We start from the raw sequence: 14,535 nt of genomic DNA, 5'->3' as shown, positions 1-14,535 counted from the left end.
AGAAAGGGGCGGGGGGAGTGTGTTGTGTAGGGATCCGATCTCAGTTCTGCCAGGAAACCAGAAGTAGATGCAGTGGGTTCATAACCTCGGCTAAAAAAGCAGTGTGTGTGTGTGTGTATTTTGAAGGAAATGCCAATATACAAATCTGCCAAGAGGCCGCCCCCACTAGCTTGTTGCCCTGTGTTGAGAGGGGCAGGCTGTGCTCATTCGAGGGACAACGGAAAACCACTCTGCATCTGCTCAGAAACACAGTCTTTACTGCTCCACCGAGTTCCAGGACTAGGCTTTGCGCGAAAAGAGAAGGGAGTCTGGACCCCAACTAGGAACAGGCTGTTTAACAAGAAAAGCCACGTTCTTCCAAAAGGCAGCCGGGAGACAGGAGAAAACGCCAACAAAAGGGGTGTGTGTGTGTGTGTGAGAGAGAGAGAGAGAGAGAGAGAGAGCGAGAGCGCGACTGGCTGAGCGGCGCTCGCCAGTTTCCAAAGCCCCTCCTTGGCCAGCCCGGGGCGGAGAGCGGGAGAAGGGACGCCGTGCTGGCCAAGCGACCGGGCTTCGCCTGCAGTTGACACGAATCTGACGCGTCCAGAGGCGAAGCAGGGGAGAGCTGGCATACAGAGGGAGGAGCCGCCGCCGCCGCGAGCAGCAGCCTTTCCGATCCCATCCCGGCACCGGCACCGAGACGGCGACAAGCAACCGCCCGGCATGGATGCTGGCGGCGGCGGCACCGTCGGTGGTGACGCTGGCCTGGCCGCGTCTCCTTCCTCCCCCGATGCGTCGGGAGCCTTCAGCTCAGCCCTGACCATGACCAAAGGGCTCTCCATCTTCCTCGATGTAAGCGCGGCCGGTGAGCCATCCCCACATGTCTGTGCCTCCCGGTGACGCCTGTTCTTGCGTTCGTCTTTTCCAGCTTCAGCATCTTCTGGGCGTGGACGGATGCGGGTTCCTTTGCACTGGGGAAGTTTGGATGGGGTGGGGAGAAGGGTGGCGTAGCCACTTCGTTTGGGGCAGGGCTCCTGTGCCTTTCACAGCCTGCAGACATTCAACAGGTGACACTACTTTTCCCCATCTCTCTGCGTCTTCATGCAGGGGAAAGTTGCACCAGTTGAATGTTAGCCTGTCAGGCAAATATTGAAAAAGGTGAGAGTCCTGGAACCTTAAGGAGATCACCTTGTAAAATTATTCTGTGACATCCTGAACCTAAGCATTTTACATGGAGGCCACTCAGCCCTAAGGTAAGATCCATTTGGGTTAGCCTGAAACCAGTCGAGGCACAAATCAAAGATGCTGTACTTAAATACAAATGATATACCTGTCTTTTCCCCACTGTCTTTTCCCCACTGTGCTCATAATTTCCAGGTAAGGGGGGTTAGATTGCTAAATGGCACTGGCGAAATGGTTAAACACCTGTCCACCAGCTGTACTGCTCAGATCAAAACAGTGCCAGTTTTTAAAACATATTTAATAATAATAATAATAATAATAATAATAAAAAAACACTGGGAGATCCAGTCACATGAATACTATGCATCATATATGGTTTGGACTCACCTGAGATCAGTGGGATACTTCCAGGGGCAGGGGGAGATTGGGTGGGGGGATGGGATGTAGAAAGGCATTTTGATGCCCAGTTGCTAATTAAGGTTACTCTAAATAATCTAGTACCACTGTAGTATTATCCTGAGTGTAGAAGTAAACCTCTGATACAGCTTAGATGAGCATCAGAGCAACAACAATATCAGCAAACCCATAATGTATCATTTCCTTTTGGGTTATGTTTATTACTCTTTTTAGTGTGTGATAGGGCAGTTTTGGAAGTAGCATTTTATTGCACTTGTAAAAATAAATAAACCATGTAAGCTCCTTCAAAAAAAATTATTTTATTTCTGATGCTTTGGTTACTATAATAGGAAAGAACTGTTTCTTCCATAGAAAATTAATTATATTCACTCTGCACATGTAAGTAGAAAGACAAGCAAGCTGGCTTCTCAAATGGATGTGGGGACAGGGGAAATCAAAGTAAAAATGTAACCTGCATTGTCTTTTTATCATTTGCATGTGGTTAAAAAAATATACTGTTTTCCTTGTCTGAGCATATGTTAGAATTTTTAAAATATATAGGCAGAAATCCTAACTTTCAGACTCATAATTCAGTCACTTTCTTCTAGACATCCAAACTTGTATCTGATATTAACAGATTACCATGAAAAGTGAGAAATGGAAGGGTATTTATGTATCATTTGGTATTTGGGTGGATTATATTATAATAAGGATGAACTATATAGCAGGATGGATTATATTATATTACTTGTATTAAATCACATTAAAATGAATGCATGAGAAGTGTATTCTTTGGCTGGTCAGTGTATATACACATGGGTGGACATGGAGAGGAATAGTGAGCAGAAAGGTTAGAGGGGAATGAAATGCAAAATGTATAGACAATTACATTAAAACTTAAATTTATGTAAAAAAAAATGTAGACACCTTTCACAAACAGTGTGGATGCTTACAAAAACCTGGCATTGGTAAGCCAATTAACACCTGTAGTGGGATAAAACCTGTTTTCTTGATTCAGGGCGGTAATAGAATTGAACTTCAAAAATTGTAATTCAGGATACAAGTTCCTAGTGCACTACAAATAAAACTTGCAGCTTTCCTACATAATTCCTGCTATAAACTTTTTATAATTATTTGAACAATATGATCCACAAACTGATTCTTAAACTGGAACTCCAAAATGTGTTTTGAATTTATTCTACCTAATGTTTTAATTAGTTCTATCTAATGTTGTAAATCATATTTGAAGTTCTTTAAATCAGATGAAGCTAGAGCTGAAAAATACTTAAAAGTCATCCAAACTCCCAATTCTACCATATAAGTTTCAGAAGTAAACTTTGAAACATTCATATTGGAATTTTCAATGCAAATACTTCCCCTACAAGTTAAAATGTTTTTTTGGCACCTTTTGATTGTTTTGGATTTGGCATCTTATACGTTGTTAACTGTCAGATTACGTTCACTAATAAATACCATTGCATGTCAGTTATTAAATACTGTCATGTGCTAAATACTGTTATGTATTAACTCTCAAATATAATACACTGAAATCAAATATGTAAATATAATTGACTGTATGTACAAAGTATCACATTTTTGGTGAACATTCAACAAATATTCAAATATTCAGTGATTATCCAGTGAAAACCCAACAGCAAAATTCAATGTCAGATGAGATTCTGAAAAGATTTTGTGTGCAAATTCATTTCTACTCTTGATAAAACAAATAAAGATATAACTGTGATTAGGGCCAGTTTGCAGAGTCCAGAATGTTTCTACATGCTGTGATCCAACAATCCCCAGGGATGCACGCACATGAGGAATATAATATGTGACTCCGAGTATATCCAAATGCAGCTGCAGCTTTCTGATAATAATTCGTGCAACTGTGGCAGCAAAGTGTAGGAAAGAGATGCCACAGTAGCAGAGATCTCTGGCATGGGATCCATGTCTACATTTACGACAGAGGTGGGCAACTTGTGGCCCTACCGGTGTTGTGGGAGGACTGCAACCCCCATTAGCCAGAGCCTGCAGAGCCAATGGTAAGGCATGAAGGGAGTTGCAGTTCAACAACATGTGGAGGGCCGCAAGTTGCCCATCCTTGATTTAAGAGATCCACTCATTCATGGCTTTGCGCATGACTGAGGATGGCTCAGTCCTGGCCCACATTGTATGGATGCATTTAGGACCATGTTACCTCTAAGTTCTAAGGTTTCTCAAAAATATTACCTATATTGCAGGGTAGGTAGCAACCTGGTGCCCTCCAAATGTTTTGGACTACAACTCCCCAAACCCCTGGCCATTTGCCATCCTAGCTGGGGTTCATGGGGGTCATAGTCCAAAACAACTGGAGGGCATCAGGTTGCCTACACAATTGAAGGTATATATATATTTATAGAGAGAGTTCTAAAAGTGAATTCTCATCAACATTAATTTGTTTCGTTTTAGATACTGAGAAGAGCAGACAAAAATGGTAAGTCCAATGATTTGTCTTTATTTTCAGAGAATCATAGAGAGAAAATGTTACGGGATCCTGTGAGACATTTACTTCAACTTCTTGCTCCTTATGCCTCCTCACTTGTGAAACTGCTTCACAAATGTGACGTGTGGAACAGTTTGCTCTGAAACCACCTTCCTGCAGCAGTGATGGTAGTGCACTGTGGTCTGGATTGAATCGATGTATCTGTGGGGCACTGGTGACTGGATGGGATAGGACCTTGGGCAGATCTTATTCTCCAGGACCAATGTATCATTTCAATCCAAAACCCCTTTATACACATATAGAGTTTTTGTATGTCATCAGGATGACAGAATAAGGGAGCAATCCTATGTGGATTGACGGTCGCCTCCAACCCCGGGGGCGACCACCTATCCAGTGCAGAGCAGGAGGAGTGGTGAGGAGTGGATGTCCTCCACGCTCCTGCCTTCACAGCTAGACAGCCAATTTAGATGTTTAGCTGCGGGGCCTCAGAGTGCAGGAAGAGGCGGCCAGACAACACATAGGATATGTCATACTGGCATTTCCGCCCTCCCCACCCTCAGGAATGTCCCATTTTCACAGCTCCACACTGCTCTTACGAGCGTGGAATGTGGGGCTGATCCGTGCTGCCTATGAGGCGGCACGGGAGGGGGTGGAGGCCAGTTCTCTGGGAAGCAACCTTTCCTATGGCCGTCTACCCGCTGACTAGCAGCCTTAGGATTGCACCCTAAGATTGGGATGATAAAGTTGAACACAGGCACTTCTGGGCAAATCTAATATGAAGATTCCTTTTCTTTAATGCAGAGGTGGGAAACCCTTTCGGGCCCACATCTGGCAATTTGAGAAACTGTCTTGGGCACCACCACAAAACAGCTGCTACGGAAGGCATGGCAAAGAATAAGTAACCAAAAGACTGAGTAAAAGGTGGGATCTGAGCCCCAACATGTAAACAGCTGCTTTGAATTCACAGTTTTTGGCACCAACAGAAACCTATTTCACAGCAGTCCTATCTGCCAATAAGAAAAAGTGTTAATGTTTTTTAAAGGTGGGAGGGATAGGGCACCTTGGTGGGTGCCAGGAAGGTGTCCAGGTATGTATTGGTGGTCATGGGCACCACATTGCCTACTGCTTCTTTAACTGATTTTCAGAATGATTTAGTGAGGCTTTCTGAAATGTCAGCACCTGTCAGATGGTCACTTGAGCATCACCAAAAAAGAGAGAGAAGAAACACATTCCCCCCAAAGAGGGTACAGATTTGCATAAAATGTGGATATGCTAGAGATGCAAACCTAGAAATATTGACTATAATTTAAATAGAAATGCAGATTGTGACCAAGTGCCTGCTCAGTTGGCTCTCCAGGTGCTAATTGGAGATGGACAACTTCAAGGCCCTGCTGCTCTCCCTTCTTATAGTTCTTATGTGAACTGGACAAATAGAGGACACCTTCAAAGAGAGGACTGTCCTCTGAGAGTCCTTCCAATGGAGGACTGCCTTCTCTAGAGCCAGCCACCCTAAGCCACTCCAGCTGCATGGGCTCAGAGCTCCTGTCAGTGTTCTGGTAGGATGCCTGCCCTCCCCCCCCCCCCATTTCTATTTCATGAAGCATCCATCTTTATATTCACCCACAGCAAAAAGACTTGGTGATTCTGCCAGGGTGGGCCACACCACCACTGAGAGGTGGCCTACCCAGGACCCCTCAAACCTGGAGCTGGCCCTGGCCTCAGCATCCTAAATAATGTTAATTTAATGTTATCTGTTAAATAATTTAAGGCTAACAATGCTAATAATTATGTAAATCACCCCCGCCCGAAGAGGATACATAAGGAAGTGGGTGTTCATGAGCTCTTTGTCCTGAACAAAAATGAGCACTGAGTTAAGTCGTAGGGAGTGAAACTGTAGCAGGACACGCTTGAGGAGAGGTGCAAGGGGGTGTCTCCATGACCGATTTATTCCGAGCTGGCTGCGTTTGGAGGTCATTGGGATATATGACATCATTGTGGCTATCCAGCAGCCACCCGGTGCTTATCAGGGAAAAACCACATTTCTTGAGACTGCTTAAAGTCCAGTTTTTTTTCCTTCAGTCGGGTTCTTCCTGGTATAGTTGCTGTGTGCCCCAATCCCACCCCCCCATTGACCTTGGGTATGCTAGCCCTGCCCTGGGATGTGCCATTCACCATGGCCCTGGTCAAGGGGTGTTCCCTGTCCCTCTGTTTCCCAGCACAAAGCAATTAGTATCTACTCAGAAGTAGCTCCCATTGTGGTCAATGAGGTTTGTCCCCCTGAATGCGCACACCAGAGATCCCCCTGAATTGAAATAACAGATTCTAAAATACTAATTCTCTAAAGGGTGTAAAGCTCTTTCCCCAAGCTATGATTCTCCGTTGTTTGGTTTCTGGCCTTCGGAAGTAACTAATTCAGACCTTCATTCCCGAGTAGCATCAGGTTAGAAAGGGGGCTGGTTTCCCTTCCTGTCTTTCCCAGCACAAACATATGTGTGTCTACTCAGCAGTAACTCCCATTGTGGTCAATGAGGCTTGTTCCCAAAATGCGCACTGAGATCCCCACAAATCGAAATAATGCATTTAGAGAGCCTTGATGTCAAAGCTTCGATGGATCGCAGCAGGACAGCTAGAACACTGTGTTCCGGAAAGGATTGTTTATTTAAGGAAGTAAGCAGGGTGGGGGGAGAGATTGTTCCTGTGCCCCCTGTGTTTCCAAACACAAACCAATTAGTGTCTACCCAGAAGTAACTCCTGTTGTGGTCAATTAGGCTTGTCCCCTGAATGTGGGGGAGCCTCTCTTACTCTCAAAGGAGAAGTGGGGGGAGCCTCTCTTATTGGTTGAGCAGCCCCTGCTGGTCAGATGACGTTCACTCCACCACCACCCTCAACCTGGAAGTATGTTCTGTGAGGCGACGTTTACTGGTGCGATACACTTGCTTGTGGAGCCCTGCACGGAGCAAAGCCGGCTCCTTGAAAAATCCAGGTAAGCCACAGTTGGCTTCTCCACTACCCCACCACTCCCCAAGATACCTGCAGGGAAATTCAAGTAGTACTGGGACTTTGAGCTGGGAGTGATCGCAGAAGTTGCTGGAGTAATGAAGTAATCTATAGAAGTTGTCGGAAATCAAGGGACAGGTGAGGATTGCTAATTCCTGAAGTTCTCTCTCTCTCTCTCTCTCTCTCGCACGTACACACACACACCAGGCTTTTTAAAATGCAAAAACAAAACGAAGCTATAATATCTGTTTCCCAGTTAACGACACCCAGGTTACTTAGACCCTGGATCCTAAACACATCACTGTAATCAAATCTGTTAGTCTTAATGGGATTTTTTTAGTATAATATAGTTAGGATCTGGGGATCTGGGTGTTAAGATTGCAGCCTGTTGGGAAAGCCAGTGTAATCCTATTTTGCTGAGCACATTGTTTGTGAATGATTGTCAAAGTTAAATACAATGTCGATATATACATATTTTACAGTTTATTTATCAAAATTTGTGAGGTGGGAAGGGAGAGATTTGGTCAAAAAAGGTTTCTATGAGTATTTGAGAAAATACTAATGAAACAGATTAGAAAAGGTAAATTAGGTAGGTGGGTGAAATAATTTATTGAGAGCTATGTTGCCAAGGGAATTGATTTGGTTAATTGATTTTCTGGTTGAAGAAAATGTCATGTCAGAAAAGGTTTCTCTTTCATGAATCATTCATCTTTATATTCACCCACAGCAAACAGTGAACTTTTGGAAAGATCGAAGAATAGGACATGAGGATCTTCTACTTTGGAGATTATTGGGAGAAACTGGATAAAGGCATCTTAGGACACTACCATCTTGTGGTACTTGGGTACCTGGTTCAACCGGGGTTGGGGCAGAGAGGTTGCTATTCCCTTGTAGCCTGCAGTTAGTAGTTAGATTAACTGTGGGTTGTTTAACCCATGCTTGACCTATAATGTCTGGGTTTGGACCTCATGTAGCAACCCTCAATCAGCCCAATTGGGGGTTGAATATTCAAAAAGGCTGCAGAACGTGCCCACATATGCCTTGGCAAATTGAGGGTTAATTGACCCATGATTTGCCACCATTACGTATGAACAGTATGTGGGACTGGAGATGTTACAGTAGTAACAAAAAGGCTGGGTGATAACATTTTATATCCAGCAGCTGTTCCTCCAAGAGCTAGGGGGCCTGTTACACATCACAAATAAAGAGGACAAAAGAGGATAGACAAGGGTTCAGTGTAACTGCTTTAAAATGGGAAAGATGTGTTCCATATGCCTCATCCTGGTCAGTAAGCTATTTGCTGTGTTTTGAACTTACTGCATTTTCTGTATAGCCTTCAAGGCTTGTTCTTGCGTTTTTTCTTTGGGGAGTGTGGGGCAATTGGAGAGATTCTTGTGATTGGATGTGTATGTGTGAATGGCTTGTGTATGTGTGTATGTGTAGATGATGGTGTGTGTGTGCGCATGAGAGAGAGGGGAACGGTTCTGGCCCCACCTACCACTGGCATGCAGCCCCCAAAATACTATTCCTGAGGAATCATGGCCCTCAGCAGAAAAATAGTCCCCCACCCTTGCTTTATGGAAAAGCAATTCGACCCAGCACAGACAGAATGCCACATCCCAGGTCAGATGAACCACCCACCAACAGTAACTCAATCTGGTCTGGAATTAGTTTTAGTTTATTGGATCACATCCAGTTCATTATTGATCTCCAGCAATAGCTCAACATGAATTTGATAACAAGGAGAAAGAGTTGGGTCTTGTCAGCATCCCAGGGCCTATCTACACTTATGCTTTCTTTTGCTTCCAATAAGGTTTCACGGCTCATCTTTCACACTACGCAGGACCTGCCTCAAATTGGGACTGGAATTTCCCACTTCTCTGCTCCCACTTTCAATACCCTGATATCCCAGTATTTCCCCTTAATGTGCTCTGATTTTCCACCTTTGCTACCATATCTGGTCATAGTCCCTGATAGCATAGGTTCCTTAGCACTGGGAGTTCTATCACCAACCAGCAGAGGGCTAGAGGTGCCAGCTCTTGTCTGATCTGGGAAGCTCAGCTGGTTCAGCCCTGCTCAGAATTTTGGATGGGAGACTGCAAGGGAATCAGGCTTCCTGCACTGAACAGGGGGTTGTTATCTCCTTTCAAATGACGCTAACTTTTACCTCCTTCTATCCCCTGCTTTGGCTTTAAAAAAAAAATTAAGGATCACAACTGAGTGCCTGTACACACCCTTCCCCCCATTCTAGCTTAACTGGTGCTGTAATGTTTTCTCGTGGCCCCAATCCTGGGCACTCACTTACTCAGGAGTAAGCCACATTGAACTCAATGGAACTTACTACTGAGTAGACATAAGATCACTCTAAGTGATTTATTTATTTTTTAAATTAAGGCATTAACTTCGAATTTTCAGATCTTCAAATCTTCAAAGACTAGGCCTTCTCCACCCTGATTTCCTTGCGCACAAGCATAACTTTCTTCACTGGGCAGTCTTCAAAGACACAAGCAGCCCCCCACTCTCCCGACCTGAGCATCTCCTGCCTCTGCATTTCTCAGTCATTTCTCACTGCAGTCCCTGCAGTGAAGGGAGACACCTCTGATCCCCCACCCCACCAAGCTCAGAAACAATGTCCTCTTTTGTTCCAGAGCACCCTATGAGGCTCAATGGGGCTTACTCGAGGCTTGCAAACTTACAGGGTGATCTTATGTCTACTCAGTAGTAAGTTCCATTGAGTTCAATGTGGCTTACTCCCGAGTAAGTGAGTGCCCAGGATTGGGGCCACGTGAAAACATTACCGCGCCAGTTAAGCTAGAATGGGGGGAAGGGTGTGTACAGGCACTCAGTTGTGATCCTTAATTTAAAAAAAAAAGCCAAAGCAGGGGATAGAAGGAGGTAAAAGTTAGCGTCATTTGAAAGGAGGTAACGACCCCCTGTTCAGTGCAGGAAGCCTGATTCCCTTGCAGTCTCCCATCCAAAATTCTGACCAGGGCTGACTCTGCTGAGCTTCCTAGACCATCCAAGAGCAGGCACCTCCAGCCATTTCCTTGCTGGTGATAAAGCTTTGAGTGCTGAGGAACCTATGCAATGACATCTCACGGTCTTCTTCGAAGCTTCAAAGAAGCTAGCAGTCCCCACAAAACGCGAGTGCTGGGTGCTGTCGCCGCTGCCCTTCTTCCTCATGCTGGCTGCAAAGGGCTGGTGTGGAGAAAAGAGCATTGGCAGACACCCCCCAGCCTCTCGCCCTGGCCTCCAGCAGGTGGGGAGTGAGGAGAAGAGGATAGGTGCCTCCTCCTTCCCTCCACCCTCACCTGCTACAGCAGCGGCAGCAAGGGACAAGCTGTCACCGGGCTTCAAGCCCCAACAGGATGCTCGCACCATCCCTACACACACACACAAGGATAGAGGAAGAGAGGGGCAGTGGGTGGGGAATCAGCAGAAACAGAGAGAGTTTCTGCTCCTCCAATGAGAACCGCTGTCTTTAAGAGCAGGAAAACAACACAGCTCTCGAGTGTGAACCGAGCTCATGCATTCGATCAAGAACCCCAATGGGAAAAGTGGGTGAGTGTGGATAATCACATTTTAATGCGAGTGTGTTTAACCCGACAGGACCCTGACTTCGTTGCGATGGCAGGCACAATGTAGATCGGCCCCCAGTGACAACTCATACCCAAATTCTACAATGACCGTACTCAGCAGTTTCACATAGATCAGGGGTGGGCAACTTCAGGCAGTGTGGGAGCCAATTTTTACCCAGACCCTCCCATAGGCATACCCCCCTGCGCGCGCGCGAACACACACACATCAAGGGCAATTTTATTTTTAAAAATAAGCAGTTTAACTGCTACAGGGCTTACTGAGGACAAATGTAGCTTGCTTTCAAGATACATTTGTCCTTAATAAGCCTCCGTAGTGGCTATGGAGGCTTACCGAGGGCACATGTAGCTTGAAAACAAGCTAAATGTGTCCTTAGTAAACCCCATGGCAGTTTGCTGCTGAAATTTAAGCGGCGAACTGCCAATTTTTTTCTTACTGTTTAGGGATGACAGCAAGCAGCAGGGGCTGCATTGGGGGTGGCGGGGGCCGTATGTTACCCACCCCAATGTAGATGTTCAATGACATGGATACAAAATAGAGTGCCATGGCATTCTGTAGTATAACTATGTGGGATGTATTAGTAATTTGTGGTCATTTCTAGCCTGAAAGAAAGTTGTTGTAAAAACAGCAGGGAGTCTTGTGGCACCTTAAAGACTAACACATTTATTTATTCTTGCATAAGCTTTCGTGGATACTGTCCCCCTTCATCAGATGCATGAAATGTCAACCTCAAATGGGCTGATCTATATACACATGGAGGGTTGGTCGGGGGAGTGGGGGCATGGGGGAGAGATGTAAATACTGTTGTCGGAGGGAACTGAAAGCAAAAAAGTACAGATAGTGATAATTACCTTAGCAGTTGCCATGGCATTAACACAGTCATTGGAATGGTGAGCTGATTAACATTTTGAAATGCAAAATTGAAACGCCGGAAAGTACAAACAGTGATTACTACCTTAACCGTTGCCATTCACTAAATGTTGTTGGGTGATAACACAGACATCATTGCAATGGTGAGCCTATTGTGAAAAAAGTTTTTTTTTTAGTCTTTATTCAAACCACAGCAAATAGACGTGAACTTCTTAATGAATTGTACTTCAGCAATTTCACGTTGGTATCTGTCTTTGAAATTCCTTGTTCAAGAATAGCCACTTTAAGGTCATTCATAGTGTCTCTACCCAGTCTCCTAGAACTAATTTTTAGTTGCCACAGCTATTGACAAGTCTACTTTCATGTAGGAAAGCATATCCAGTGGTACATTTATCACTTGATACTAACACTTCTACAATAATTAGCGAGGCATGAGTTCCCTCTACCTTGCCTCATAATTGCTTCAGTTCTTCCAAGCTTTCTTCAGTACTCTTGGAGAAAGCTCAGGATCTCTCTGAGAGTTTTCTGATGACATCTGGAATGACTAAGCAAGAACGCCTACCAGTCTTCCTTGTCAGGGACCTTTCCTAGACTCACCTTCGTGATGGAGGGGTCACAGGTGGCAGAGGCCTTATCTTCAAGCCCTGAGTGTGCTTATGAAGCATCTATTGCAATCAGGGAGCTTGGAAAAAAGAGTTCCCAATGCTTCTCTGGTTAATGGATTGAACCAGAAGGCACTGGGAAATCCATTTGTTAGGGTCTCCAGTAATGATGCATAATGAGACAAGCATTTACAAACTGGGACTGGTGCTCAGCATATAATGGCTAATTTTCTAAACATGGGGACTTTGTTTCTGAAAGACCCCAATTCTGAATTTTGGCACCATCACTACTGATATTATGAATTAATTCTGTAACATGAAAGCCAAAATATAGAGCATCTCTACACCAGCCTAAAATCTCGCATTTAAAACAGGGCTTTCGGCTTCCATTTTAAATGAAGGAACACAATTGACTCCTGTTACACTCACTTCCTTTCCCCCTCCCCTTTCCCCCTCTTTCTCCCCTGTATCTGAGTCTTCCATATATTTCATTGATCTCACTCCTCTTCGTGAAACTTTTCCTTTTTCATGGAGGGAACTCAAGCAGAACACAAGCAGGGTAATTTGATACCTCATTATCTCCAATCTATTTAAAAATGGAATAAAAGTCATTTAGGGCAGGAGGCTCTGGAGGTTCACAACATCATCTGAAGGGCCAACAAACTTCCATAAGCGAGCAATCTCAATAGCAGGGTAAAAGGTCCTGTGAAGAAGCCCATATTCTTTGAAATTTGGCCTTGTGAATACTAATGTCCCAAAGAGAAGCTGAATGTTATATTTCCATTCTCCTTGTGTGAGAAACTCATGACAGAGCTTTTTTTTTTAATGCACAAAAGGTTGGAGGAAATAAGAGTTAAGTAAACTTGTCACCCAGAGAATAAGTCAAACTACATCCAAAGAAACTGTTAAGGCAATTTTGTTCTTAGCTCAGTGTTCTCAGTGTTTTGCCAAATGAAAGACACGTTTAGATTATGAATTTGATGTTTAAGATGGCTCTGCCAAAAAAAATGGGGGGAGCAAAACATCTCAAGCAGATTATTGTGCCAATGTGTGTAGTATAGTTTCTCATGGCTTTTGATGCCTTAGCTGTATTACAATGCACATAATTTTCTGCCTCTTCATGTTTGGTATTGCTACAGGCAAGCTTTGGAGGGTACAGAAAGAAAACTTGATTTTTCACTGTTTGGGATCTATTGTTGTTTAAAAGCTAAAGAGATTATATTGTGACTGCATCTCAATAAATGGGGGTCAGGATGCTGTCTGGAGGTAGTGCTGGCTGACAAGAAGGATGGGGCACTCCAGAGAAACTGAGAACAAAGTTAGCCCTCACTATCCCATCTCTGCCCACAAAGTCATCTTTTTAAAAAAGCAAGGTACTATTGTAAATAGCTGGACTTTTTCTGTAGTAACAGATGAGAGGAGTTTTTGCTGTCCTACCACAACCTTTAATGCAGGAGTAAGCAACTTGTGGTCCTCCAGATGGTTTGACCTAGGAGTAGTCCACACTAGTCAGCATTGCCAGTGCTGAAGGATGATGGGAATTGTAAGCTAAATCATCTAGAATGCCATAAGTTGCCCACTCCTGTTTTAGTGTGTGTGGTTCATCACCCCTCATGTTATAGGTACGGTCGCTGCTTCCTTGTAGTTGGATCCCGTTCAAATGGGTAATCATGTGGGATCAGCAGCAGTCATTATGAGAGAAATTCACACACCTGGCATTAGCAACACGGACGTTCAAGCTTCCTGTATGATCCAGCAGTCAAATGTGATCCCATGATTCAAATGTTACTATCACTTCCAACCATGAGGAAGCAGCCATGGAAAGAGCAGCCCTTGAAGAGGGACAGAAGTTAACAGGTATGGAGTCTGGGCCAAAACATTTCACAAAGACTCATCACTAGTCCTGGAGTGCCAGCATCCAATCATGGGCCTTCATGAAAAGTATGTAACCCACTTCCCTCATGACAGCTTTTCCCAACCTGGTACTCTCCAGATGTTTCAGACTACATCTCCCAGCATTCTTGACCATAGGGAGCTAGCTGGGGTGCATGGGAGTTGAAATCCAAAACACCTGAAGGACACCAGGTTAGGGAAGGCAGTCTCATGATATATTGCCTCTGCTATAGCAATTGGCACGCGTGCGCGAGCACACACAAAATTATATTTATATATATAATATGAAATATATACAATATGAAAATATGAAGATTATCATATGGTGCTGCTACTCCAGAACAGCAAAAGGAAGGATAGAAGACATGAGGCTATATCAAGGCAAGAAAGGTCTAGCCAACAGGAGGAGTCAGGTCAGGTGATAAATCTAATGAATGTGAGGCATGAAAATGTACAATAGTGACCTGCTGGGACTGAAGGGATGGGTTCAGTGAGGAGTGCATGTGGGAGGTAGTAAGCAGTGGGGTAGTGGAACCA

The 14,535-nt window shown here is 44.4% G+C and overlaps 1 protein-coding gene across 1 annotated transcript in view; it reads left to right on the top strand.

Annotated features, from left to right (window-relative positions):
* Positions 1 to 309: 309 nt before the first annotated feature.
* The window catches only part of NECAB1 (N-terminal EF-hand calcium binding protein 1), an 89,340-nt gene continuing 75,114 nt past the window's right edge, over positions 310 to 14,535 (top strand). The window contains exons 1-2 of the mRNA XM_084849153.1: positions 310 to 831; positions 4,006 to 4,030. Coding sequence (XP_084705279.1) covers positions 703 to 831; positions 4,006 to 4,030 — 154 coding nt within the window. The 5' untranslated portion in view covers positions 310 to 702. The remainder of the gene's footprint in view (positions 832 to 4,005; positions 4,031 to 14,535) is intronic.

The sequence above is a fragment of the Heloderma suspectum genome, chromosome 4 (assembly GCF_057233095.1).
Source record: "Heloderma suspectum isolate Gila_16-S chromosome 4, 16-S_ref, whole genome shotgun sequence".
Classification (NCBI taxonomy): Eukaryota; Metazoa; Chordata; class Lepidosauria; order Squamata; family Helodermatidae; genus Heloderma; species Heloderma suspectum.
The sequence above is the reverse complement of the archived record's forward strand: the minus strand, read 5'-3'. Positions and strand labels throughout refer to the sequence as shown.